Source organism: Hyperoodon ampullatus, assembly GCF_949752795.1.
Source record: "Hyperoodon ampullatus genome assembly, chromosome: 16".
In the NCBI taxonomy this organism is placed as follows: Eukaryota; Metazoa; Chordata; class Mammalia; order Artiodactyla; family Ziphiidae; genus Hyperoodon; species Hyperoodon ampullatus.
In genome coordinates this window covers 11881440-11908772 of record NC_136929.1, presented here as the reverse complement: position 1 = coordinate 11908772, position 27333 = coordinate 11881440, and the positions used below count along the sequence as shown (strand labels likewise).

Here is a 27333-nt window from a genome sequence, read left to right as displayed (position 1 = left end):
CACTCTGGTCATGGGCTGTTGTGTTACAGAAGGATGCCCAGGACCACACCTGATTTCCTATGTAAATCTTTATTTTTTTAATTAATTAATTAATTTATTTATTTATTTATTTTTGGCTGCATTGGGTCTTCATTGCTGCACGTGGGCTTTATAGTTGCAGCGAGTGGGGGCTACTCTTCCTTGTGGTGCACGGGCTTCTCATTGCTGTGGCTTCTCTTGTGTTGTGTGGCTCTCTAGAGCAGGGGCTCTAGGCATGCGGGCTTCGGTAGTTGCAGCACGCGGGCTCAGAAGCTGTGGCTCAAGGGCTTAGTTGCTCCACGGCAATGTGGGATCTTCCCGGACCAGGGATCGAACCCATGTCCCCTGAACTGGCAGGAAGATTCTTAACCACTGCACCACCAGGGAAGTCCCTGTTTATGTTTTTTTTTTTTTTAATTATTATTTATTTATTTATTTATTTTTGCTGTGTTGGGTCTTCGTTTCTGTGCGAGGGCTTTCTCTAGTTGCAGAGAGCAGGGGCCACTCTTCATCGCGGTGCACGGGCCTCTCAGTGTCGCGGCCTCTCTTGTGGCGGAGCACAGGCTCCCGACGCACAGGCTCAGTAGTTGTGGCTCACGGGCCCAGTTGCTCCGCGGCATGTGGGATCTTCCCAGACTAGGGCTCGAACCCGTGTCCCCCGCATTGGCAGGCAGATTCTCAACCACTGCGCCACCAGGGAAGCCCCTTGTTTATGTTTTATTATAATATTAATGTGGAATTAAGTTGCTCTGCCAGTGGTAAAGCGAACAGCACAAGCATTCCACAAAAAAAGTCTGAGTGTTCTGAAATCCAAAGAAACTGCATCTGTGCTAAGCCCAATCTGTACTCATTTCTCAGTTGGCTTAACAGAAAGAAAACAAGATGCATGCTCACCCTTCCGCAACCTCGGAGCAGAAAAAGAGCCCTGCACGGGGCACTCACTCTGGAACACACCTGCTTAACAGGGGCGCCTACTGCTGCCACCCGAGTGGCTGTGCACCTCCGTAACTTCAGGGAACAGACAGTGAAGTGGGGTCCCTCCATAGATGATTATACACGTTCCTCCTACTGAAAAGGTATGGTTCCCCCCCAACAACCCCTATCAGGAACGATATGAAAACTCCGGATAAAAAAGAACTCACCGGGCTTCCCTGGTGGCACAGTGGTTGAGAGTCCGCCTGCTGATGCAGGGGGACACGGGTTCGTGCCCAGGTCCGGGAAGATCCCACATGCCGCGGAGCGGCTGGGCCTGTGAGCCATGGCCGCTGAGCCTGTGCGTCTAGAGCCTGTGCTCCGCAACAGGAGAGGCCACAACAGTGAGAGGCCCGCGTACCACAAAAAAAAAAAAAAAAAAAAAAAGAACTCACCAATTTGGCTTGAACTTCTAAATAAAGCCTTTTGTTTAACCTCAGTCATGCTGAGCCCTCAGAGTGGCTTTGCCTAAAACATTGTAAAGAAGACCTCTCTCAAGGGCTTTGATAATGTGTCTCCTGCTTGACCACTAGATTCCTATTCGCCACACCTGAAATCAAAGCAGATCAGCAGCAATGTGAAATAAGGTTTGTCTTCAAAACCACCTGACATCCTTTGGCATTCTCTCACCACCTACCACCCAGACTCCATCCCCTGGGCCCACCTCTCTGGACTGTCTCCCAGTGTTTGCCATGCTCAGCCTCCACTGTTTCTTCCCGGGAATTCACTCTCCGTCTCTGTGCGTTGCTGATTCACAGCTCATCAGGGTGAGACGTTAAGTCCTGGGTGGTCATGAATATTCCAGATGCCTCCCTGATTTTGTGCATCTTTGTGATAGAACAGACGGCACTTCCATGCGGGATCGTGGGAGGACAGTTGAGAAGCAGCCATTCTGCAACCTTACAGTTAGGGAGGGGTTGGCTCTGCCCGGTGTGGTACTGCCCAGCCCACCTGTGCTGACAAATCCCTGCTAAATCCCCGGAGTCCTCTTTGCTAAAGCCCTGAGGAGTTTCTCAGACTGTGAAGCAGAGGCCCGTCTGCTTTTCCAAGATGTGCTACAAGCCACAGAAACATCCCAGGATGGTGGTGAAAGTTACACCACAGCGCCCAACCTGACATCCTCCTCCATGGCTCCTGAGCACTTGGCTGGCCCTCTGTGAGTGAGTCACAGCTGAGAACAGCTAACGTGGGACGTGGATGGATGATGGAGCCATAGGGCAGGGATGAGGGGACACATCACAGAGAAAAGCCACACGGGGTGTGACGAGGGCACCCACGTGTCTCCGTGTACACGTCTCATCTCACTAAACGGAACGGAAGCCCCTGAAGGTAGGAACCACCCCACCTTCGAGGTTCCAATTGTACTCATCCTCTGGTGTCAACTAAGGGCTGATCATTTGTCCAGACAGACAGAAAAGCGGAAAAAGCCTGTCACCAATGTGATGAGCCCTTTTTAACCTCAAGTGCACTTACAGCACTCCCGGTCTTGGTTTCCATCTGAATCACACAGGCAGAGAGAGCCCAAAGCCAAGCTGCCAAAATATTTTACAAGTTTCCAACCCAAGAGACTTGGTAAGATTCATGAAGTCTGAAAGAGGCTTGTGGTTCAGGGAGCACTGTCTTGGTCAGCACCTCCTCCTTCTAGAGCAAACTTGCGAACTCCCCACCCAGCTGAGATCTTCCCAATCTACCTTCTACCCAGGACGGTAAGAGCAACACCAAGGGAGGCTGCACAGCTGCTAATACTCCAACTGCTTAAACTCTAGGCACACAAATTCTTCTAGATCATTCAGATTACTCTCCATTACTTCAAAAATAGTAACAGAGAGAGGCAATGGGGGTAGACTGTCCTTCGTGGTGGACAATCCAAGGCCATCTATATTTGCTTATGGATCCGAGCAGCCAGATTCATCTTTAGGGCTGGTTTCTAAATTAGTTTGCAATCCCAAAGGTACAGTGAGTGGATAGTGGAGAAAGACAGCCACGATGTCACTGGGGGTGAGGCAGGGAAAGAAACAGAGAAAAGGGACGGGGGGAAGCTTAGAATCACAGTTTTGTTATATAAGTAATCTAACCACAGACAACAGGGTGGACAGGAAGTCAAAGGTATGCGTCAACTTTCCCTTTTACTTTTGTGATAAACCCAAACTCAAGAGTTTGGCACTAGAAGCTCATACGTTGTATACTTGGAAATAAATGGCCTAAGTATTCTCTTAAAACCTAGTGTGGCAATTCCCTGAGTTCCTTCAACAGCCTTTCCAACTCATTAGTCTTGTTGTCCACAGGCTCAGAGGGTGGGTGGGTGGCCTCAAACAAGGTTCAAAGGAGCAGTTTATAAACACACACACACACACACACATACACAGGAAGATGGCCAAGGAAAGGATAACAAAACAACTCTTTTTTAATAAGAAAAGCAAAAAATTTTAAGGTTTTGTTGGGTTTTTTTTAACTCATTTCCCAATAGAAGGAATTCTTAAACGATGACCTCTCTTGCTTGTTTCAAGATCATCTGGCCTTCTCCTGAATTCTCTAATTGCCTGCTTCCAGCCAAGCCCTACATGTCTGGGGTTGCAGGACAGAAAACATAAGCAATCCTAAAACTTATCTTCAATGGTCTTTTTAAAAAACGTTTCTTTTTGAACAAGAGGGTGATTAGAAATTATAAAAATGAAAAAGGTTTTCAAGTTTTGGTACAGCTAGAGGTTGTTTTTAAAATTGAGACCATTACTGCCTGCTTTCCCTTTGGACGGTGCCCAGCATTTTTCAGATAAACACACATCTCCAGAAACTATCAGAACTTCCTCTTGTTTTACAACACTGGTCACAAGAGAGTATGATTTGGACAGCCGCCTGCATCCCTCTGTGACACAACAGCCCATTCTAAAAGGTGGCTGAATTCTAAGGGTGAAAAGTGAAAACAAATTTCAGCATCAACTCTCTTGCATCCAAGTTCCCAGAAACTATCCATGTGCCCTCATTTATTAATTTGGCGAAGAAGGACTGTGAATCCCACTCCAGTTAGTGGAAAAGGGAAACCAACAATAAGACAATGATGTCTACTTTGCAGGAGTGGCTAAAACATTCAGGGCTCTGCCTGCCTTCAGTACCCCACCCCACTCATCCCCCAAATCAGATTTATAAACACAGGAGGATCTGGTGTAACTTAAGGCTCTGGGAAAGAACATACATAGAAGCAGCTCCCACCTACCAATTTTAAGTTATAAGTACACACCAGTCCTTTTAATAGCCCTTCTCTGGATTTTCTCCTGCCCTGTTAGGTCCTTCTTAAAATGTAGCAATCAGTTCTCAGCCCTGACTCAGGAACACCAGCAGGTCGTGGACCTGAACGAGAAAGCAACATCTCAGGACCCTTTCTTTATAAGGTCCCAGGATTTCAGGCCCGGTGATGCAATTTGCAGATATTTTCAGTTCACAAGAACAGGAGCCAACTTTTCCAAGGCAGGTGCTAGATTCCCAAGCTCATCTTTCTGGGAGCTTGGTAGTTTGCAGTTGGCAAGGCACAGCAGAGAAGACCACTGCTAAATATCTCATACCCTCCCAATTGAACATCTGAAGTTTGCACTAGATAACCATACACAGAAAGCCACTGCCTACTTGGGAAAAAAAAAAAAAAAAAAAAAAAAGAAAGGGCTTCCCTGGTGGCGCAGTGGTTGAGAGTCCGCCTGCCGATGCGGGGGACACGGGTTCGTGCCCCGGTCCGGGAAGATCCCACGTGCCGCGGAGCGGCTGGGTCCGTGCGCCATGGCCGCTGAGCCTGCGCATTCGGAGCCTTTGCTCTGCAACGGGAGAGGCCACAGCAGTGAGAGGCCCGCATACCGCAAAAAAAAAAAAAAAAAAAAAAAAAAAAAGAAGAAGAAAAATGAGGTAAAAACATTCTCCTCCTATAATCTAAACAAAAACCCAACACACACAGAAACCAGCATACAAACTCCATTCATTCTGCAGTTTGGAAATGAATGACAAATTGCTCCAAAATCTTCCATAACCTGCAGCGCTACCCTTCGTTAGCAAACTCCCCTCTAAAGTGCAAATACCCTTTGACAGACAGAATTCTGTAAGCTATTTATACCATGTTGTGAAGGTTTTAATCAGATAAGAGCCTAACATAGCTGAGATCATCCACACGCAGACTGACAGTGACAGGAAGGGTGGGGGTCGATTTCTCGAGCACTGAGGGGGCAGGTGGCTGCCCAGAGCACGAGGCACTGTAGTGGGCGGTTCCACAGGCCAAGGTGCAGCAGCAGGAGAGAGGACGTTTGACCCAAGTACATCCTTGTCCTTGGCAGTGTCAGGAATTATCTCCTGCAAGGATAGGCTCTTCTGCGAAGTTATCAGCGACACAGACTAGACAATGATTCTAGCATTCCCCTCTCCGCTCCCTTCTTACTGCTACGGAACGTTTTGTACATATTATTGGGATAATTACCTAAATGTGCTGCCTTACATTTACTGGCTATGATGAAACCATTTCTCATCTCTGTGAGGAAACCACACAAATTTGGTTTAAAAGACTTTATTCTAAGAGGCTTTAGGTAAAATAAGTCCCCCAAACTCTTTCTTAAAAGGAAAAGCTGGAAGTGCTACAGTTCAATGTACACACGGCCACCAATTCCTGCTGATAATCTAAACAGAACATACTAGGTTGGCCAAAAAGTTTGTGCGGGACGTTATGGAAAAACCTGAATGAACTGTTTGGCCAACCCATACTTTCACTCTTCTGGTCACAGATAGCGGTAATAAACCGAATCCCTCATCCCATACAAGCCCTTTGTGGCTTTTTCTTTCCGTTTCACTTGTGTGTTAGGGAGACTGGGGTTGGGGGGCGGGGGAGAGGGCGGGAGGAGGGTACCTTTTCTGCAGAAAAGTCAGAAAGCACAGCACAGGCCTTCCTAGACACCACATGAAGGTAACCCTGGGTTAACTTTCATTAGCTCTTACAGTCTAAACAAGGTGGTGACCAGCCTATGGCCCAGAGAGGAACCTGGGGGTTTTCTGAGATGTAGGAAGACACAGCAGGGGACACCAGAGAGGGAAAAGGACCTCCAGGAGCCTAGGCACCTGCCACGACACAGGAGCAGGTCCACCAAGAAATTACCAGAGCTCAGGCTTCAGGACCCTCCCTGGCACGGGCCCCTCCTAAAGTCCTGTCCCTAACTTGGTCTTTTCATTTTCTACTAGTTCTCTTAAAGAGGGCTCTCAACTGTAGGAGCTTCAGGCCCTACAAGAGCTGGACCTGTCCCTGACCTGAAGGTTCCTCGGGCATTCAAACACAGCAAGACCAAAAGCGAACTCGTGATCCGCTCTCCCCCTTCCTCCGCTCCATGCCAGCTACGCTTAAACCCGCCCCTCCCCTTCCGTGCCTGCATTTGATTAATGGCCTCACCACCTCCCAAGTCAGAAGACCGGGCGTTGCTATTCCCGGCTCTCTCATCCATTTCCAGCGTGCGGCAGTCCTTTCCCTCCATGCCTTCCATCAGAGGGCTTGTCTGGAGGGTCAGAGCTTTCACCCTGGTCCTCCTGCTTCCAGTCTCTCTTCCTTTCTGATTCCAAACCCCACTCTGGCATGAGAAGGATGGTCTAACCCCACAGGGCCCCGCGGGCCTCCAAACTGAACAGCGGCTGCTCGGCACATGAGGCAGCTCTTCCCAGACAGGCCAGCTCACCTCACCCCCAGCTCTGAGCCGCTCAGCCCTCCCTGCACGCCCCCCAGCATGCTGCTCCCCTCGGCACGACCGCACCCTAACGCCTTCAGGGTTTGCGTTTGTCCTTCACGACCCCCTGAAAGGCCACCTTCCCTGCGGTCCTCCCCAGTCGCCCCCGCTCAGCTGCTGCACACACCCTTCGGCCTCCCGTGGAACTCAGCTCTCGCCTTCTACGGGCCTGTCCTCTTATCCCCAAGCTAGACTGCGCTCCTTGTCCGCTGTCTCATCTTCTTCTCACTCATCCGGTGTTACGAGGTTCACTCATTTCTGAGTACTTTCCCCACACCCCATGTTTGCTGTACCAGAAGGCTGGACTCCACGGTATGACGGTTAAGAGCACAGGGCTCTGCAACTACATGACTGGTTTGAATCCCAGCCGTGTTACGAACTACTTATACGACTTTACACTTTATTCACCTTTCTCTTTGCTCCCCGGTTTGGTTTCCTCATCTATAAAATTAAGGTAACAAGAGTAGTTCACCAGGTTGTCATACGAATTAAACGAGTAAATAAACATACGGAGCTCAGAACAGTGCAGGAGAACTAGTGAACAGTCCATAAACGTCAGCTATTCTGATGCGGGTAGGAGGAGGGGCCATGACTTGATTCAATGATCAATTATTCCTTGCTCCACTATTTGAGCCCCTTCTAAAGGGCAGAGGGGATACTTACCGTGTGCAAGAAGGGTACTGTGCACACAGCTCGCTAAACGTTTCTGTGAGTGGTCCAGATGACTCCGCCGGTGCTCTAGAGGCAGGAGGCTTAAACAAACATGTGCAGGCAAAGTTCTTCAAGCTCTGGGCATTTAGAGGGCTGTAATCCTGCTTCCAGATGCAAACCTCACCATCCTCTACCTCCCTGGCCACTCCATTCTAGACAGCTATTCCAACTCCTTCCCTTTGCCCTTCCCGGGGCCTCCCAGCTGTCTCACCGGGAGACTGTCCACTCCCATGCCTTCCTCACCAGGCTGGGATCCACAGTTCTACCTACAGCCCAACAGTCATGGCCCCCCTCAAACTCAGGATGACCCAAAATAAAATCCTCCTCTCCATCCCAACTCCCCCAGACTCATTCCTTCAAAGCTGTTCCCCAGCTCTGTAGACGGCAGCCTGGAGGTACCCAAGGCAGACATTTGAACACCCTTGACTCCTTTCTCTCTCATTTAACTATCTCTTAGATCCAGATACCACCCTCCATCTCCACTACCAGCCACCTTAGTCAGGCCACGATTGCCTGTCATCCTGCTGCCCAGACCTCCTCACTAGGGTTCCCATCTTCAGACACCCTCTTTCTCCAACCCATCATCCACTCTACAGTCTGAGAGATCTTTCTAAAACATCAGTCTGACCATGTATTTCCTAATCTAAAACGTTCAGCAAATGGTTCTCCTCCAATATTAGAATAAAGTTCCAAAAGACCCACCATGATCTGGTCCGTGCTACCTCTCTAGCCCCACTGGTCACCACTGTACTTTCAGCCCAGTAAGCCCTCTCCAGCCTCATGAAACTACAGCAGCTACAAGGAGGTCTCAGCTCTCCCTCCCTAGGACTTTGCTCCTTATGCAGAAATGTCCTTCTCCTACCCCTTTAGTTGGTTAACTTCTTCACCTTCTTCAAGACTCAAGTCAGACATCACCTCCTCCAGGAGTCTTCCTTGACTCTGTCCTAAAGGTGAGCTAGGAGTCCCTTGCAGGTTTTCTCATGGTAGCTAGGCTTGTCCCCATCACAGCCTGTATCCCACGTAGGAGATCTCCAGGCCTTCTGAGAGCACAGACTGTGGCTTATTCACCATTGTATTAGCAGCTATCCAATGGATATTGAGTGTGACATAATACGAAGTATTTGGTCTCTGCCCTGATTCCTGGCACAGAGCTTCTAAAACTCTTGTAATTCTGTGACTAACAGGGGTGACAGAAGTATCTTGTTATACATAATAAACCCCTTTCAACCATACCTGAGTTTATGCTAATGAGGTGACGCTTAGAGCAGGAGGGGTTGGTTGCCTGAGGAACCAATCCTGTGACTAGTAGGCTGCATCTTTCAGCTCTGCTTCCTGACTTCCCAGGAGAGGAGAGGGGCTGGAGATAGAGTTCAATAACCAACAGCCAATGATTTAATCCATCATGCCTACATAACGGAGCCTCCTAAACACAGGTGTTTGGAGAGCTCCTGGGTTGGTGAACACATAGAGGTGTTAGGAGAGTGGCATGCCTGGAGAGGGCATGGAAACTCCATAGCCTTTCCCCATACCTTGCCCCATGCATCTCCTCCATCTGGCAGTTCCTGAGTTGTATCTTTTATAACAAACCAGTAATAGTAAGTACGGTGTTTTCCTGAGTTCCGTGAGCCATTGTAGCAAATTATCGAATCCAAGGAGCAGGGATGTAGGAAACCCTGACTTACAGCTGATTGGTCAGAAGCACAGGTGAAAACCTGTGAGCCCTTGAGCCCTTGACCTGTGGGATCTGCACTAACTCTGAGTAGTTGGTGTCCAAATTGTTTAACATAAGGGATAAACCCCACACATTTGGTGTCAGAAGTGTTGGGAGTACAGGAAATAGCTTTTCCAGTAGAGGGGAAAAAACAAGAATAAATTTCAGGGTTCTCTTCCGATTGCTCTTTGACAGTAAAGAAAGCTTAGAGAAATAAGAGCAACTTGGAAGGCAAATTCTTTGATGCTGCTGTTACCTATTTCATAAGCCTAGAAAACACAAGGAATACCAAACGTGCAGAAGGATAAAACTGTTAGCAAGGACCGCCACCAAGCCCACATCTTAGAACTGTATAAGCAAACAGACCCCATAAAGGCAGCACATACTCTAGAAAAGCAGAGAAAACCTGTCCGTCAGCAACTACCATGTCCCTCTGCTTAGGTTCACAAGTCACATCTACTTTAGTTTTCTAGGATATGGGTTTTTCCTTGGCAGAGAAACAAATGTGTATTGAAATGTATCCGAGGATAAAGCCTTGGATTGTTCACTGACATGCGAAAAAAGTAAAGTACCCCTTTATCCAATATTTCAGTACTGAAGTGACAACAAAAAATACACACACATACACAAATAGACAGTCACACACAGACATATGCATATCTAAAACTTAACACAGAGGGCTTCCGTGGTGGCACGGTGGTTGAGAGTCCGCCTGCCGATGCAGGGGACAAGGGTTTGTGCCCTGGTCCGGGAAGATCCCACATGCCGCGGAGCGGCTGGGCCCACGAGCCATGGCCGCTGGGCCTACGCATCCAGAGCCTATGCTCCGCAACGGGAGAGGCCGCAGCAATGAGAGGCCCGCGTACCACAAAAAAACAAAAAACAAACAAAAAAACCCTTAACACACAGGGCTTCCCTGGTGGCGCAGTGGTTGAGAGTCCGCCAATGCAGGGGACACGGGTTCGTGCCCCGGTCCAGGAAGATCCCACATGCCGCGGAGCGGCTGGGCCCATGAGCCATGGTCGCTGAGCCTGCGTGCCCTGAGCCTGTGCTCCGCAACGGGAGAGGCCACGACAGTGAGAGGCCCACGTACCGCAAAAAAAAAAAAAACAACTTAACGCACACATAAAATGTAGGCAAGGAGGGAAATCAATTAGCTTTAGAATTCATATAACGTATAAAGGAAGAACTACAATTCACTCTCCATCTATTAGGATACAGATAAATTTCCTGCAGACACCAACACAATTGGTTTGGAAACTCTGGTAGTACCTCTGCTTATAGTTTGCTGGGACTCCTTTTGTTAGGAGAGACCGGATACACAAAACATGTAGATTCAAACCAAGGTTACTTGAGGATGCAGCTGCCACATTGGAATTTCTCTTTCATCAAAATGCACCAGAGAGTCCTTATTAAGACAAGCTTGATCTACCTTATGAGCAGGGGATTTCACAAGGAAACAAATTTACAAATATACTTAACTCTACACTCAATCCTTAACCCTTAAGCCCCTGAATCTTTACCAATACATGCTTTATAAAACTACCTAATTCAGCAACTTATGCAGTATAGCCTATTTACAGATAAATCTTAAAAATGTAGAATTTGTTTCTTCAAATTTCTCATTTCCATTTTTACTAAACTGTAATTGAACTCATAGCTGGATAAGAACTTTGCTTCTATAATGGACAAAGAATAGTCCCAAAACAAAGCCTAGTACATAAAGGAACATAAAACATAATGAAGGCAGGATCACAAATCAATGACTAAGGAATGGATTATTCAAAATACAGGACTGGGAAAAATGAGTGTTGGGAGTAAGGAGGAAATCAAGTTAGGGCCTCAACTGAACTATATACCAAATAAACTCTAGATTGACTAAAGCGAGGATTGGAAAGCTTTCTATAAAGGGTCAGCGAATAAATCTTTTAAGCCAGAAAGTAAATAATATAGACCTCTAAAAATAATAATAATAAATAAAAAGAAGAAAAAAAAAAAAAAACCATAGACCTCTACCACAACTACTCAATTCTGCCACTAAGAAAGAAGTCACAGACAACATGAAAACAAATGCCAATAAAACTTTATTAACAAAACCAGTTGGCAAGCAGGCCCCTTGGGTACAAAAGCCAAATGCTAAGTAAATAAATAAGCAAGCAAACAAGTTCCAAAAGAAAATACTGGTGAGTATCTGATCTGAGATAGGCAAGAATTTCTAAGTATAAAAGTAATGGAAGAGGGACCTCCCTGGTGGTCCAGTGGTAAAGAATCCACCTTCGAATGCAGGGGACACAGGTTCGATCCCTGGTCAGGGAACTAAGACCCCACATGCTGCAGGGCAACTAAGCGAGCCACAACTCTTGAGCTCGTGCGGCTCAAGGAGAGAGCCTGTGTGCCACAAACTACAGAGCCCACGCGCTCTGGAGCCCGTGCACCATAACTAGTGAGGGAAAACCCGCACACCACAACTAGAGAGAAGACCAAGCACTGAAACAAAGAGACCACAGGCCTTAATGAAAGATCCTGCATGCCTCAACAAAGATCTCGTGTGCCAAAACTAAGACCCGACACAGCCAAAAAAATAAGGGGAAAAAAAAAAGTAATGGAAGAAATCACAGAGGAAAAGACTCTTATGCTTATCACATACATTTAAACTTCTATTAGTAAAATAAGTACTATCAAGAAGGTAAACAAAATTAAAGGCAAATGACAAAATGGAGAAATACCTGAAATGAATATGACAAAGGATATGAGTTTCAAAATTGTATCTTTTATCTCTCAAATTGGCAAAATGATTCTGGCAATCATCATATATAAAACAAGACTAATATTCACTGGTGCTAGGAATGTAACTTGGATCAATCGTCAAGCAATAAAACAATATGCCTTAAAGGGCCTTTAAAAAATTCATTCCTGCCTTAACAAGTTCACGTTTATGAATCTAGCCTATGAAAATAATTACAGATCCATAAAAATATGTTTGGGTAAAGATGTCTTCAATAAGCTTAGTTTATAACAACCTAAATGCCTAACAAAAGAAAAGCATTTAAATAAATTCTAGTATATGCATTACAATGGAATATTATGCACATATTAAACACTGTGTTAGCAGAATATTACAGGCATAAGTAAATGGCCATAAAAAATGACAAGAGAAAAAGGCATCAGAATTACTTATGAAATATACCATTTTTTATATTTGCATAAGCATGGAAAGATATTAGAAAACATACACTACATGTTAAGCAGTAATTAATTAGGGCTGTGGCATTATGGCTGATTTTGTTTTCCTCTTTATTCTTCTCTGTAGTCTCTATATTTTCTAAAATAATTACATATTCTAAATATGAAAGACAACCAATGTTACTTTTAAAAAAGCAAAAAAGTTGTTGCTTCTCACCAGATCAATGGGAGAAACATAAACCAGCTATTGGAATACCTAAAAAGACTTGAGCAAAAGCAGTAACAGCCTTACTCATCTGTTTCTACTCAGTATTTCTGCTGCTCTTCCCTCTTCAATATCTATGAAATAGCTACCAACTCTAAAAGGTTGACGACCCCCCAGAACAAACACATTCCAGCCCCCACAATGGAACATTTCAGAATTCTACGGGGATATTTAAGAATCCTAGTGGTCATGCTTCCAGAAGTTGAGGCAAAAGTAGTACTAATTTGAACCCTGGTATGACTATGTTACTGCCTAAGTATACAGCAATCTAAGTTGATATTATTCTGTTGAGCAGGTAACTCCACCAACAGCTTAATAAAAAGCAATAATGATTTACAATAGCCAGGACATGGAAACAACCTAAGTGCCCATCGACAGAGGAATGGATAAAGAAGATGTGGCACATATATACAATGGAATATTACTCAGCCATAACAAGAAACGAAACTGAGTTATTTGTAGTGAGGTAGATGGACCTAGAGTCTGTCATACAGAGTGAAGTAAGTCAGAAAGAGAAAAACAAATACCGTATGCTAACATATATATATGGAATCTAAAAAAAAAAAAAAAAAAAAAAAAGGTGGCTCTGAAGAACCTAAGGGCAGGACAGGAATAAAGACGCAGATATAGAGAATGGACCTGAGGACACAGGGAGGGGGAAGGGTAAGCTGGGACGAAGGAGAGAGTGGCATGGACATATATACACTACCAAATGTAAAACAGATACCTAGTGGGAAGCAGCCACATAGCACAGGGAGATCAGCTCGGTGCTTTATGACCACATAGAGGGGTGGGATAGGGAGGGTGGGAGGGAGACCCAAGAGGGAGGAGATATGGGGATATATGTATACATACAGCTGATTCACTTTTTATACAGCAGAAACTAACACAACATTGTAAAGCAATTATTCTCCAATAAAGATGTTTAAAAAAAAGCAATTATGAAAGCAAACTGCTTGAAGTCACAAGCAGAGAAAACAAATTTTCTTGTCTTCAATTTTTAAAAATCTCAAAACAATATTTCTGGAGGACAATCTGGCTATACATACAAAAATCCTTTTAAAAGCAAATACATTGAGCTCCATGAGCTGTTTGTATATTTTGGAGATTAATCCTTTGTCTGTTGTTTCATTTGCAAATATTTTCTCCCATTCTGAGGGTTGTCTTTTTGTCTTGTTTATGGTTTCCTTTGCTGTGCAAAAGCTTACGGAAAACAGTATGGAGGTTCCTTAAAAAACTAAAAATAGAACTAACATATGACCCAGCAATCCCACTACTGGGCATATACCCTGAGAAAACCATAATTCAGAAAGAGACACGTACAACAATGTTCATTGCAACACTATTTACAATAGCCAGGACATGGAACCAACCTAAATGTCCATCGACAGATGAATGGATAAAGAAGATGTGGCACATCTTCAATACAATATTTTATGGCTGAATATTACTCAGCCATAAAAAGAAATGAAATTGAGTTATTCATAATGAAGTGGATGGACCTAGAGTCTGTCATACAAAGTGAAGTAAGTCAGAAAGAGAAAAACAAACACCGTATGCTAACACATGTATACGGAATCTAAAAAAAAAAAAAAAATGGTACTGATGAACCTAGTTGCAGGGCAGGAGTATAGAGGTAGACATAGAGAATGGACTTGAGGACATGCGGTGGGAGGGCGAAGCTGGGGCGAAGTGAGAGCAGCATCGACATATATACACTACGGAATGTAAAATAGTTGGCGGGTGGGAAGCAGCAGCGTAGAACAGGGAGATCAGCTCCGTGCTTTGCGATGACCTAGTGGGGTGGGATAGGGAGGAGGGAGAGGATACGGGGACATATGTATGCATATGGCTGATTCGCTTTGTTGTGCAACAGAAACTAACACGGTATTGTGAAACAATTATACTCCAATAAAGACCTACTTAAAAAAAAATGCAAATATACTTTGACCCAGCTACTCCAAGTCTAGAAGTCTATGCTAAGAAAATAATTTGACAAGTTTTAAAGTACATATGCAAAGATGTTTATCACAGCATTTACAATTGGAAAAAAATGGGATAGTGGGTATATAAGTTAAATAAAATGTCATTTCCTCCAATGTGAATGTTTGTGTCCCCTCAAAATTCATATATTGAAACCTAATTCCCAACGTGATGGTGTTTGGAGGGGAGGCCTTTGGGGGTGGAACTCTCATGAGGGGGATTAGCGTTCTCTATAGAAGAGGCCCCCAAAGAGATCCCTCACTCCCTCCTCCACATGAAGTTACAGTAAGAAGACAACCATCTAACAACCAAAAAGTGGGTCCTCGCCAGACACCAAATCTATGGCTGCTTTGATCTTGGATTTCCCAACCTCCAGAACTATAAGAAATAAAGGTTTGTTACAAGCCACTCAATCTATGTTATTCTGTTATAGCAGCCCGAATAAACTAAGACACATCCATACGATGAAATGACACCATTAAGAATTAGATATAAAGGTATACTCATTGACATAGATGTTTGTGATGTCTATTTAAAGCAAAGAACAAGACTATAGAACAAAATAACCTGTATATTGTTATGTATTAGTCAGCTTTGGTTGCCATAACAAAATACCATAGACTGAGTGGCTTCAACAACAGAAATTTATTTGCTCGCAGTTCTGGAGGCTGAAGTTCAAAGTCAGAGTGGCAGCATGGTCAGTCGGTTCCTGGTACGGACCCTCATCCTGGATTGCAGAGAGCTGCCTTCTTGCTGTGTGCTCATATGGCAGAGAAAGAGAGATTTCTTACTCTTCTTAGAAGGCCACAGTCCTACTGGATTAGGGCCCCACCCTTATGACCTTATTTAACTTAATTACTTTCTAAAGACCCTACCTCCAGATGCAGTCATACTGTGGATTTGGGCTTCAACATATGAACTGGGGGTGGAGGGAATGAACAAAATTTAGTCCATAGACACCCATTATATATGTAATTTTTATGAACAACACTATACATGGATGAAATTCTTGAAGGTTTTTGCCTCAAAATGTTTGTATCAGTGGTTACCTCTGTGTAGCAAACACAGCACGCTTAGTTTCTACAATGAATGTTAAATTTCCTGCTTATGATTTAATAAATATTAAAAAGACGGTAAATTTTTAAAAAGCACCGGGGAAAGGTACAATACTCGCTCCTGCTAGCTCATGCTGGCTGCACTCACAAAAAGCAGCATCAATAGAGCAATGCAATCTCAGGACGCAGGAAATGGATCTAGGAATCAGAGCAGACTGTTCCTTGAAAACATCAGCCCAATTTACTGCTGTGATCAAAATAGGCAATGAAATCCACTGGGCATCATTAGGAAGGATATTAGAAATAAAATGGAAAACACAGCGTACCGAAAGCCATGGTCCCGTGACCGGACCTAGAACCAAAGGAGTGCTCCAGAGGTGGCCAAGCAGGTTTCCGCTTTCTTACAATTCAAGACACTTGTAATAGTGCAAGAAACAGTTATGAGAGAACATCTGAAAAAATAAAGATCCAGCCTTTACTTTCCCCGCTGCCTCAAGCTGACAGGTATTATACCACTTTTCACTTAGCCCGTCATCATCAATTATACCATTATCTCCCCTTACCCTCCTGCAACCCACCCACGCCTGCAGCCGCACAGGCACGCACAAGCAGGACCGCTCGAAGGCTCTTATGGCCATATCACCTTCAACTCTGTTCTCTTTGCACAGTGCACATACGATAAACCAAAGGATTTTCAAAGCCAATAGGTGCTTTACGTTAGGAAGGACTGTTTAGCCTGGGGAGACTAAAGTGGTCTGATAAAATCCTACACAGCAGTAAAGGCTGAGAACACGCTGACGACGTGTAGCACATCTTGAAATAGGAAAACCATGAAAAACTTCAAAGCTTTAAGGAGGTAAGAAAAAAAGATTAACTATCATTTTACCATGGGTAAAATTATCAATATATTATCCCAACATGTCACAAAAGAAATTGAGGACAAGAAAGTTTGTCTTCTGCTCTCCTTGTGACTTGCAGCAACGTGCTCTCTATGAAGCTACTGACAAAATCCCAGTGGCCATCAAGGTTATAACTAAGTGACTTCTTTCAGGTCAGTTACAACTGGCAAAAAGAGAACAGGGTACAGCATAATCCCACAGGTCCTCAATTCCTCCACAGAAACATTAAGAGAGGAAGATTCTATTACTGGCTATGAGTAAAACAGGCCAAGTCCTAGTCAATAGGGCTGGGTGCATCACAAACCTTCACAGACAAGGAAAAATGGGATTTACAAGTGTTTTGTCTCAGCTCAAGCTGCCCCTCCTCATGGAAGGTGCCTGGGCCAAGCCGAGCCCTCACGTCCTTGACCGTGCCCTGTGCGTCCTGTGTCAGCTTCCCCCAGTGGGGACCTCAGCTTCCTCACCATTCCTGTACATCCAGCACCCGGCACAAAGAAGCACTCAAGGGTGTTTCTTGAATAACCTGGACATTCCATTGAATATAGAGTATATAGAGTATAGAATATAGTTAGAAAACTCTATATTCAAGAATACAATCTACTCCAACTCAATCCTGTCCCTCCATTGTGGCAGAATTACTAATCAAAATCTAAGTGTGGCACACTGGACATTCAGTCAGTCCATAACTTCCAGATAAGCCCTTTTCCCAGTGTACCACCCGCCACGGGGCTGATTCATGCCTTTTAGACATAAAAAGAACCTTCCTGTACAAGACTGCACAGCTGCAGCCTTACTATAAAGCTAACGTCTGCACTCAAGACATCCGATTTTTAATGAGCTATAGTTTAATTTTTAAAGAAGTCACCCAGGTGATTTTTAGTAACGGATGAAGATGTAACGTGTAGCGTAAGCACTACATGTGCTGTAAGTGAATATTATATAAAACTGTCTTAACTCTGATGTAGCAATTGGCACAGCAAAGACGCAACTTGTGTGAAAACAAAACGTAAAAAAAAAAGCAAGCTTAATAAAATTAGATTTTTACGGAATTAAATTAACATTAAAAAAAGACATCTGATTTTGCTTCAGAGCCACCCTGAAGGTTTGTTCTTCACTACAGTTCTCTATTCACTTATTAATTCATACTCTGCTTTGTTTCAAAAGGATTTAAAGTGATTTACATAAAAACATACAGAAGAGGATTAAAAGTATTTTAATAAGCAGATGAGAAGAAGCAGACAGCCATAAAATAGTCATACAGGAAAGTAAGAAGCAAAGTTTAAGGGAAATATAAAACAAATCATTTTGAAAGAGCCTATGTATCTGTTAGAATCGGGTCATATTGTGAAACTGTTAAAAGATAAGCTTTCTTTTATTTATTTAATTAATTAATTAATTTTTTTTGCAGTACGCGGGCCTCTCACTGCTGTGGCCTCTCCCGTTGCGGAGCACAGGCTCCGGACGCACAGACTCAGCGGCCATGGCTCGCGGGCCCAGCCACTCAGCAGCATGTGGGATCTTCCCGGACCGGGGCACGAACCCGTGGCCCCTGCATCGGCAGGCAGACTCTCAACCACTGAGCCATGAGGGAAGCCCAGATAAGCTTTCTTTTAACAGTCAACTGAAGAGGTGGCTGAGGTCAGTTACATGAATCATAATGTATATAAAATAAAAACGAAGTAGTTCCTCAGGAAAAGCACAACCATTCAGAGCATGAAGACAAGAAATTTCTTCCAGGGATCCTCATAAAAGGAACACTAAAAAATAGAAAGAATTATAATTGCTAACAATTAGCACTAACTTACTTGCAAAATACTGTTCTAAGAACTTTAGACATATTCACTCATCTAATAACCCTATGAGGTAAGCACTGTTATTATCTGCATTTAATGGATAACAGGAACAGAGAGGTTAAGTAAAGTGCCCAAAGTCACACAGCTAGCAAGTTGTGGATCTGGGACTCAAACCCTGAAGGCTAGCTCCAGAGTCGCCACTCTTAGCCACTACACTATAGTGCCCTCAACACCCTCATAGTAGACATCACTTTTGTAAGGATGTTTCTTATGATGTCCTTCAGTGTGGGCAAGAGAAAAATGCAAAGCTTAGTTCAGGAGCAGCAATTCCTCTGAGGCCCAAATGAGCCAGTCCACCCCTGTGGGTTTCTGACAGATAGGCAGCTACCTCTGGTATTTTAGAGTCTCTAGAAGAATGGTAGCTTCATGAACACTACTTTTCCTCCACAAGGTTTGTTATGCATTGAGCTGCCGGGGTGGAGGTTATACCCTGAGGAGTAGTGAAGTACAGCGCTGACCTGCTGACAGTTAAGGTCGAGCCACAGGCTGGCGTCACCACCTGAGCTGGAAGAAGGACAGACATCCTCCCCACCAAGGCTGAGGCGCCTGACAAGGACCCACATCTGCCTGATGAGAAGGTCAACCTACTTTGCATGGAGCAGGCCCAAGGGAGGGCCGATGGGCAGGGCTCCCTTAATAAAGGGTTTGGCTGGATCAAACCAAAGGATGAGAAGGTCCTCAAATGCCCATGCCAGGTCTCAACAGAGCTAGTGTGGACAATATCCAAAGATAGCATTATCAATTGTCACTCAAGGATCGTAGCAAACCCATGGAACGGCCAGCCTTGGACCACATAACTTCTTCGGGTGGCTCCAAGAAAGACTGGTTTTAGAAGATAACCTATCTTCTCAACAGCTTCTCCAAGTTCAAGTTCAGGACCATAAAACCATTTCATCAGAATTCACTTATTAGCCAAGCACTTACTAGGAATCAGGCATTGTTCAGGCTGTTGAGGGCACAGCGGTAAGTAAAACAGACAGAAATCCCTGCCATCATAAATCTTGTTCCTGTGTAAGTACCATAAGTAACAGCACTAATTACCATTACTACACTCACGCTGTTAGTCTTGCCTAACTGTATGTCAGCTGAGATCAATATGATGAAGAAACTATAGCGGGGACCCAGAGAAGGGTACGCTGGGGGTGCAGCAGGATTACACCGGTGGTCAAGGAAGCCTTGCTGCCATGGGGAGATCTGAGCAAAGCCCTGCAGGAGGCTGGGGGTGGACCAGGTAAACGTCTGAGTAGGGATCCCAGGAGAAGAGGCCAGAGAGAGAGGAATGAGGAGAATGAGGAGGAAACAGGGTGACGAGGAGGAAACAGGGTCCGGTGGGCAGGCTGGGGCTGGACCTGGAAGCCCCCGTAAGGATTCTGGATCTGACTGAGCAGAAGAAGGATGGTCTGACTCTCCTTTCCGAAGGACCACTGTCTGCCACGTAGAGAAGAAGGCATGGGGTCAAGGAGAGGGCCAGGGAGACCAGTTTGGAGGAGAGGGTGCATCTTTCCACCCACAGCACCTCGGCCACATGCACACACAGTCCCGTTGTGTTTCGGGGTCTGCTGGTGTGGGTGAGGGTGGTGGCAGAGAGCATCAGACCAAAGGCACAGGACCAGTGCTTCAGAATCCAGTCCCAGAGTACCAACAAAGGCCCTGGCAGGTTAGAATTCCTTCACACAATAAAAGAAAAAGAAAAACATGCAGAGTCTCCCAAAGGCAGGTTAACCAAACAAAAGTCAGTGTGGCCTGAGGGAGCAGAAGCTGGTGGCATGGGAGAGGCGCTGGCATCACGGGCCAAGCAGTCCTACAGCTGTCAGGGTTATGGATTACACTACTGGGACAGACACTGTAATGAGCCAGTCCTTCTAATCTCTGATACCAGTTATTCTCAAAAGCATATCCCAAAATACCTTCGGGTTTAAAATATTTAGTAGTTAAAACAGCACCACTTAAACTCCATACCCATGCATAACACTCACTGCCTTCCAAAACGCATCTGATGCTCATGTGATATCCTCCTTTTCTTTCCTCCCAAGGATTTTGAGAGCTAACGTCACATAAGCCTCTCCACAAAACACATCCCCTCTAGGGGCTTCTGCAAGGCTGGGGCGACCTGGTACGATCCGGAGGTGCATATGGCACGCCAGCCTCTCAGTCTCAGATGGCAGCCTAACGACCAGGAACGGTTCTGGGGTTTCCGCACACCCTGCCCTCGCCATACCGGGATCCTGCTGGCCAGCCACACACACAGAAACTCCCATGTGTATTATTCCCCACTCGTTTTGACAAAAACTGTGAGAAGGACAAGGAAAAATGGCAAGGCATCCTGAGGGAGGAGGAGACCAATATGTAGCTTTCTCATGAGCCTGGTATTTGTGAGAAGGCCATGGAGAGGCACACCCATCTGTGACTTGACACCTCCTTGTGCACTGGGAAAGGAGGAAAGAACACAGAGGCGTCAGCTAAGCTTCCTTTTACTCTCAAGAGCCTTCACCCACAAAATTATAAATAGCTGGATTTAAAATAATAAAACTGTAAATATTTTTCTCACACCCATTACATTACAGTTTTCTCTCATGTTCCCTTTACATTTCTCCCCCTGACTCAAAGGACTAACCACAAGCCATTAGTAAGGAAAATCTAGCCAAGTAAAAGGCTAAGATGTAAAGGGACTGAGTAATTCACCATCACAGGGAGAAGGTTCACTATATTAGACCTTAAATACAGGCTTTGCCCAGTATTATTTCTAGAACTATACTAAGAACATGTAAGCTCATAAAGCTAACTCAGAAAACTGGTCTGTAACCAAATATCTGACTCCAGCTGCTCTCTCTGTATGTATTTCAGGTTTGATTAACACATGACATTCTCACACATACAAACAGGCACTTCATAATTTAATTTTAAGGCCACTAATTACCCATTCATACACACAAGCTACATATATATAAGCATACTGAAATAAATATATTTGCTTTACAGGTAAAGACTAGTTTATCCTAACACCAGCAAACTACTTGTTAATTAAGAGACAGCATTTACCAGACAGGAGGAGATCAATAGTTCTGAATCTTCTTTTGTCCAATTGTATGCTGTGTATTCAAGGGCATTATTCTCTCCTTGCTGTTTGCACATATAAGCACAGTTTCTTTCAAAAACGGTGCGGATGCCTTTAAACAGAATCACACTAGTAGTACAACCCATCCCCAAGGTGTGGATGTTCAGGTCTCTAGCAATCTCCACTCCATCTCCACATCATCTTCCTTGGCTCTTCAGAGCAGCCTCCCACTGCACCATCTTCATGACAGGCAGTTGCCGACACCAGAACAGAAGGGAAGCTCCGAGCTGTTGTACTAGATTCCGCTTCTGCCCAGCAGCCTGACAAAAAAAAACCAAGCTCCGGGTGTAAAACAGGAGGGGTGGTGCAAAAACAAGATGACACACCTTCAGATGCACCAAAACCTTTAAAGTATTGCTTTTCCAATAGATTCCTTCACTGTTAATACCAAAAACAAATAAGCAGAAGATTTACATGTGGTTACTGGAAAACTGCCGGCTCCTGTGATTTGCTTGGGATTCTTCTGAATCTCAGAACCTGCCCAAAATGAAAAAGACGGTGCCAGACAGCCACCCTGCTGCAGATGCTGCTGGAAGGCACAAAGAATGTTCATCTGCTGCAAGAAACCTCTCTCCCAGAATGCTTAGCCTAGCATCTATATTAGCAAACATCTCTCTCCTTGACCTAAATATGCTGTTTGTTTAATCCTGCATCCGCGAGGAACAAGGAAGCAAAAGAAAAAAAAAGTCCAAAAACGAGAGGAATCACTAAGATGACTGCTGCTATGGAAACATGTGTAAGCCCACTTCAAACAACCTTTTGCGTGTGTGGGTAACAGCTTGCTGACAGCAAGCCACAAGGGAACATGAAATTGCTGTGTCAATCTTGACTTCTGCCCATTTCCACTCTTTGCTAGAGAGGGGGCTAGCAAGTTTGCACTGCTTAGAAGAATTCTCCCATGCCTGGTACCCAAAGATGCAAATGAGAAGCTGGATACAGGATTACCTGGCACCTTCTGAAGCAGCTCCCTGGTATGCAATGGTAAATGCACACTGAAGTCCCACAGGCAACAAGGTTATTATTTTTGGTGCATAAGTAATTCAGGTCCTTCCACTGCAGACTGAACTCAGTAACACTATACTACCTTGTGCATATCTTTGGGGATGGCTGATAGGAAAGCTCGTCATTGATATAATATCAAGTTGACTCTTGCCACTTTCCTTCTAGAAAATGAAAAGCGAATTATGTAAAAAGACCACGATGAACACACAGGGGAAACCCCTCCCACCTACAACATGCATCTAGAAAAGAGTTACTGCTCTTTTAAAATCTGTTCTGATATTCTTCCTTCCTTCACAAGGCAACAGATGGTTTTCATTTTCTATATACAGACTTCAAAGTTAGAGTGAATTATAATAATTGAGTACCTGCAGGTCGGTAACAGAAACCTGTGTAATGTAGTGAAAGCAAATCTTTAGAGAATACCAGTCACATAATTCTAAAATTTCTGCTTTCTATGGTTAGTTTACCTATTAGGCCCAATAGATAAGCAAAAGTCTAGGCTTCGTCTATCTCCTGAATTTTTATGCAGTATATCAAATAGCTATAGAAATCAAAGGAGTAGAGATACTGGCCACATGCAAAGCAAACAAACAAACAAAACCAGAATAACTATATGTGGTCAAAAGCAATCAGCTTCAGAATGGTAATTCTGTTAAAAAAAAAAAAAAGAGCTACAGTATTCAAGATTACACCCAAGCCCTGATATCAGATCTAAGTCTTCATGTGACATCCCAGTGCTGGCAGATAAATAACATGGAAACTTACCTACACAGAAACTGAATCCTATAGACTATAAAAAACTAAACACCTGGCTTAAAAATTGTCTGTCTTGAGATTTTAGAAGATTCACCAACTAACTTAACTTCTGTACCATAAGGGGAACAATTTAAAAAATAATAGTTAATTCAATATAAATAAAGATGATACCTAGAAATTTAAACTTAATTTACTATTATTACTTATTTTAGACATCCTGGGTACAGAAGCCAGCAAATACTACTTAATATATAAAAGATTATGTTTGAACTTTACAAAGGATCATAAATGATAACCAAGCAAATTTGAAGCTGCTGGTATATCCTATTTGATTTACTTAAAAAAAAAAAAAAAAAAAAGGGCTTCCCTGGTGGCGCAATGGTTGAGAGTCCGTCTGCCGATGCAGGGGACACGGGTTTGTGCCCCGGTCCGGGAAGATCCCACATGCCGCGGAGCGGCTAGGCTCGTGAGCCATGGCCCCTGAGCCTGTGCGTCCGGAGCCTGTGCTCCGCAACGGGAGAGGCCGTTGTACCGCAAAAAAAAAAAAAAGAACCTAAGTTAATACTTAAAACAATGGAAGAGAATGAAACAATTTCCTAATAGTCATTCAGAGGAAAAACAAATGTTTCCTAAAGATACATTAATAAGCACTTAAGCAACTTGTATCATTTTCCAACCAACAAAATGAGTGGGCAAGAAAAACAGAAAACGTTTAAAGCAAAGGATTCAACAAGGCCCAAAAGTGAGTTTCATGCTAATAGAAGCATGACAACAATGAATCATTCAAAAAGTGTGTTTGGTTTCACTGATTCTTCTGCATCATAATGATTTTGGATTAGTCTAAAATGATAATTACCATGAATTCCATCAGAGGACATGAATAGATGGATGGTATCTATTGGCAACCATTTCAGCTACCTACAGAGTACATATTTCAATTTGGAGATCACGTTTACTCTCACATCTTGAAATGCCGCCTCTAATTTATACAACATCCAAGACTGGATGTCTGCCCTTGACTCCCTTTGAGATCCAAGCCCATGTCTTCCTCTCCTGCTAATGATGATACCTGGCTCTCCCATCAACACCTCACCCTCAGATGTTCCAAGTCAGTCATCTTTTACTATGACTAACTACCACAGTATGACCACACAGTGGAATATTACTCAGCCATAAAAAGGAATGGAGTCCCAGTGCACGGTACAACATGCATGAAGCTGGAAAATGTCACGCTGAGTGAAAGAAGACAGTTACAAAAGACCTCATATTATACCATTCTACTTAAATAAAATATCCAGAATTAGGCGAATCCATAGAGATAGAGAATAGATTTGTGGCTACCAGGGAACGCAGGAGGACTGCTAGTGGGTACGGAATTTCTTTTAGGGGCAATGAAAATGTTCGGAAATTAGTGTTTCTAGCATACATGCTATCTATACACAATATATAGTCTGTGGATATACTAAAAACCACTGGATTGAACACTTTTTTTTTTTTTTTTTTTTGCGGTACGCGGGCCTCTCACTGCTGTGGCCTCTCCCATTGCGGAGCACAGGCTCCGGACGTGCAGGCTCAGCGGCCATGGCTCACGTGCCCAGCCGCTCCGCGGCATGTGGGATCTTCCCGGACCAGGGCATGAACCCGTGTCCCCTGCATTGACAGGTGGACTCTCAACCACTGCGCCACCAGGGAAGCCCTGAACACTTTTTTTTATTGAAGTACAGTTTATGTACAATATTATAAGTTACAGGCGTACCACATAGTGATTCACAATTTTTAAAGGTTATATTCCACTAATAGCTGCTAAAAAAACACTGGCTATACTCCCTGTGTTGTATAAAGAACACTTTTAAAGGTGAATTTTGTTGTATGTGAATACAACAAAGAGCCCGAATCCATTTCTGATGTTTTACTGCTAACAGCTCTTAAGTCTCACCCCTCCTTCTTCCCCTGTGGGCAAAGGACAGGGAGCGCCAGGCTGGCTCCCTCCCTTAGTGCCAGTGGGAAATTCAAACCACTCTCAGGAACCCTCACCCCTGCCCCGCCCCCCAACCACCACAAAACCCCCCAAGCCAGTCTCCTTTCCCTGCTCGGTCAAGCCACGCCTCTTTAGGACGTGCTTGGGTACAGCCCTGCTCTCCTCAGAGTGCTTCATTATGTGAGTAACAAGCCTTTCACACCCTCCTGGGTGGTGTGTGTGTGTGTTTGTGTGTGTGTGTCTCTGTGTGTGTTTTTTTAAAAAAAGTTTTTTTTTAAATAAGGGAAATTATGGAAGTGTTATTAAATAAAAGTCTTTTTTAAAAATAAGGAAAAGGAAAACTTTCCCACCACTGTGTATTTCAGGAACATAAACCTTAAAATTTGATTGTAGGAGAGTGGGTAGACTTACCACGTATCCAAAAACTTTTATCCATCGTTTATCTTTCCCACCTCAAAACACTGAAATGCCAGGACTGTTACCTCTAGGTGAGCAGAGATTAAGGTGGGTGTAGGGACAGTGGTGCAGAGGAGGGTGTCAGACCCCTGAGAGAGCTCCGGTCTGCATTCCTGTCTGTCCCACTGTGGTGAAACAATTAATTTTGCTTTAAAAAAAAAAATGTATCTCTAGGGCTTCCCTGGTGGCGCAGCGGTTGAGAGTCCGCCTGCCGATGCAGGGGACACGGGTTCGTGTCCCGGTCCGGGAAGATCCCACATGCCGCAGAGCGGCTGGGCCCGTGAGCCATGGTCGCTGACCCTGCGCGTCCGGAGCCTGTGCTCCGCCATGGGAGAGACCACAACAGTGAGAGGCCCGCGTACCGCAAAAAAAAAAAAAAAAATGTATCTCTAAAGTCATGACCACATAAAATACTGGAGTCAGGTCGGCTGCTAACAGTGGTACTTAAATCATTCTCAGAAGCAGAGAAGGCAAAGTTACACAGGTATCTCTGTGTTGGTGCTGGTGTATTAAGGAGGCAGCCAGTCCCTGTGGGATGCTCTGAATACCTGCATGCTCACTGGGTGACCAGGTCAAATGGAGTGGAAGCAACCAAATCAGGCTCCATGGAACTGAGGGCAGTGGTCTTCCAGAGATGACCAGTCTCCCAAAAAAGGGGGAAAGAATCCTCCTTTTTTTGACAGGAGACCAAGTTAAACAACTTTTCAAATAAAATAGATCTCCAAAAGGAAGAAAAGTTTGCACTAAGAAAACCAACTTACTTGCTGGTAGGAATGCAAAATGATGAACCACTTTGAAATAGGGTATGGCAATTCCTCACAAAATTAAATAGAGAATTACCTTATGATCCAGCAATTCCACTTCTGGGTCAATCCCCAAAAGAACTGATAGCATAATTTCAAAGAGATATTTATATACATCCATGATCATAACAGCACAATAGCCAAGAGGTGGAAGTAACCTAAGTGTCCATCAAAAAATGAATGGATAGGGCCTCCCTGGTGGCGCAGTGGTTGAGAGTCCGCCTGCCGATGCAGGGGATACGGGTTCGTGTCCCGGTCTGGGAGGATCCCATATGCCGCGGAGCGGCTGGGCCCGTGAGCCATGGCCGCTGAGCCTGCGCATCCGGAGCCTGTGCTCCGCAACGGGAGAGGCCACAACAGTGAGAGGCCCGCGTACCGCAAAAAAAAAAAAAAAAAAAAAAAAAAAAAAAAAAAAAAAAAAAAAAAAAAAAAAAAAATGAATGGATAAACAAAATGTGGTACGTACATGCAATGGAATATTATTCAGCCTTAAAAAGGAAGGAATTCTGACACATGCTACAACATGGATGAACCTTGAGGACATTATGCTAAGTGAAATAAGCCAATCACAAAAAGACAAATACTATATGAGTCCACTTATACGAGGTACCTAGAATAGACAAATTCATAGAAACACAAAGTAGAATGGTGGTTTCTAGTAGCTGAGGGGAAGAGGAAATGGGGAGTTGTTATTTAATGGACACAGGGTTTGTCTGTAATGATGAAACAGTTCTGAAGATGGGTGGTTACACAACAATGTCAATGTACTTAATGCCACCAAACGATACTTAAAAAGTTAAAATGGTAAATTTTATGTTATGTATATGGCATGTTATAT

General features: G+C 44.2%; 1 protein-coding gene across 3 annotated transcripts in view; it reads right to left on the bottom strand.

Moving 5' to 3' along the window:
• DOCK9 (dedicator of cytokinesis 9) overlaps positions 1–27333 on the bottom strand; it is a gene marked incomplete at both ends in the record, with an annotated part of 281402 nt that overhangs the window by 193292 nt on the left and 60777 nt on the right. The window contains one exon of one of the 3 annotated variants that reach the window (XM_079721648.1): positions 21425–21586. The exons of the other annotated variants lie outside the window; for them this stretch is intronic. Within the exon in view, the coding sequence (XP_079577774.1) occupies positions 21425–21586 (162 nt within the window). Of the gene's footprint in view, positions 1–21424; positions 21587–27333 lie in introns of those variants that run through there. 3 annotated transcript variants of the gene reach the window in all.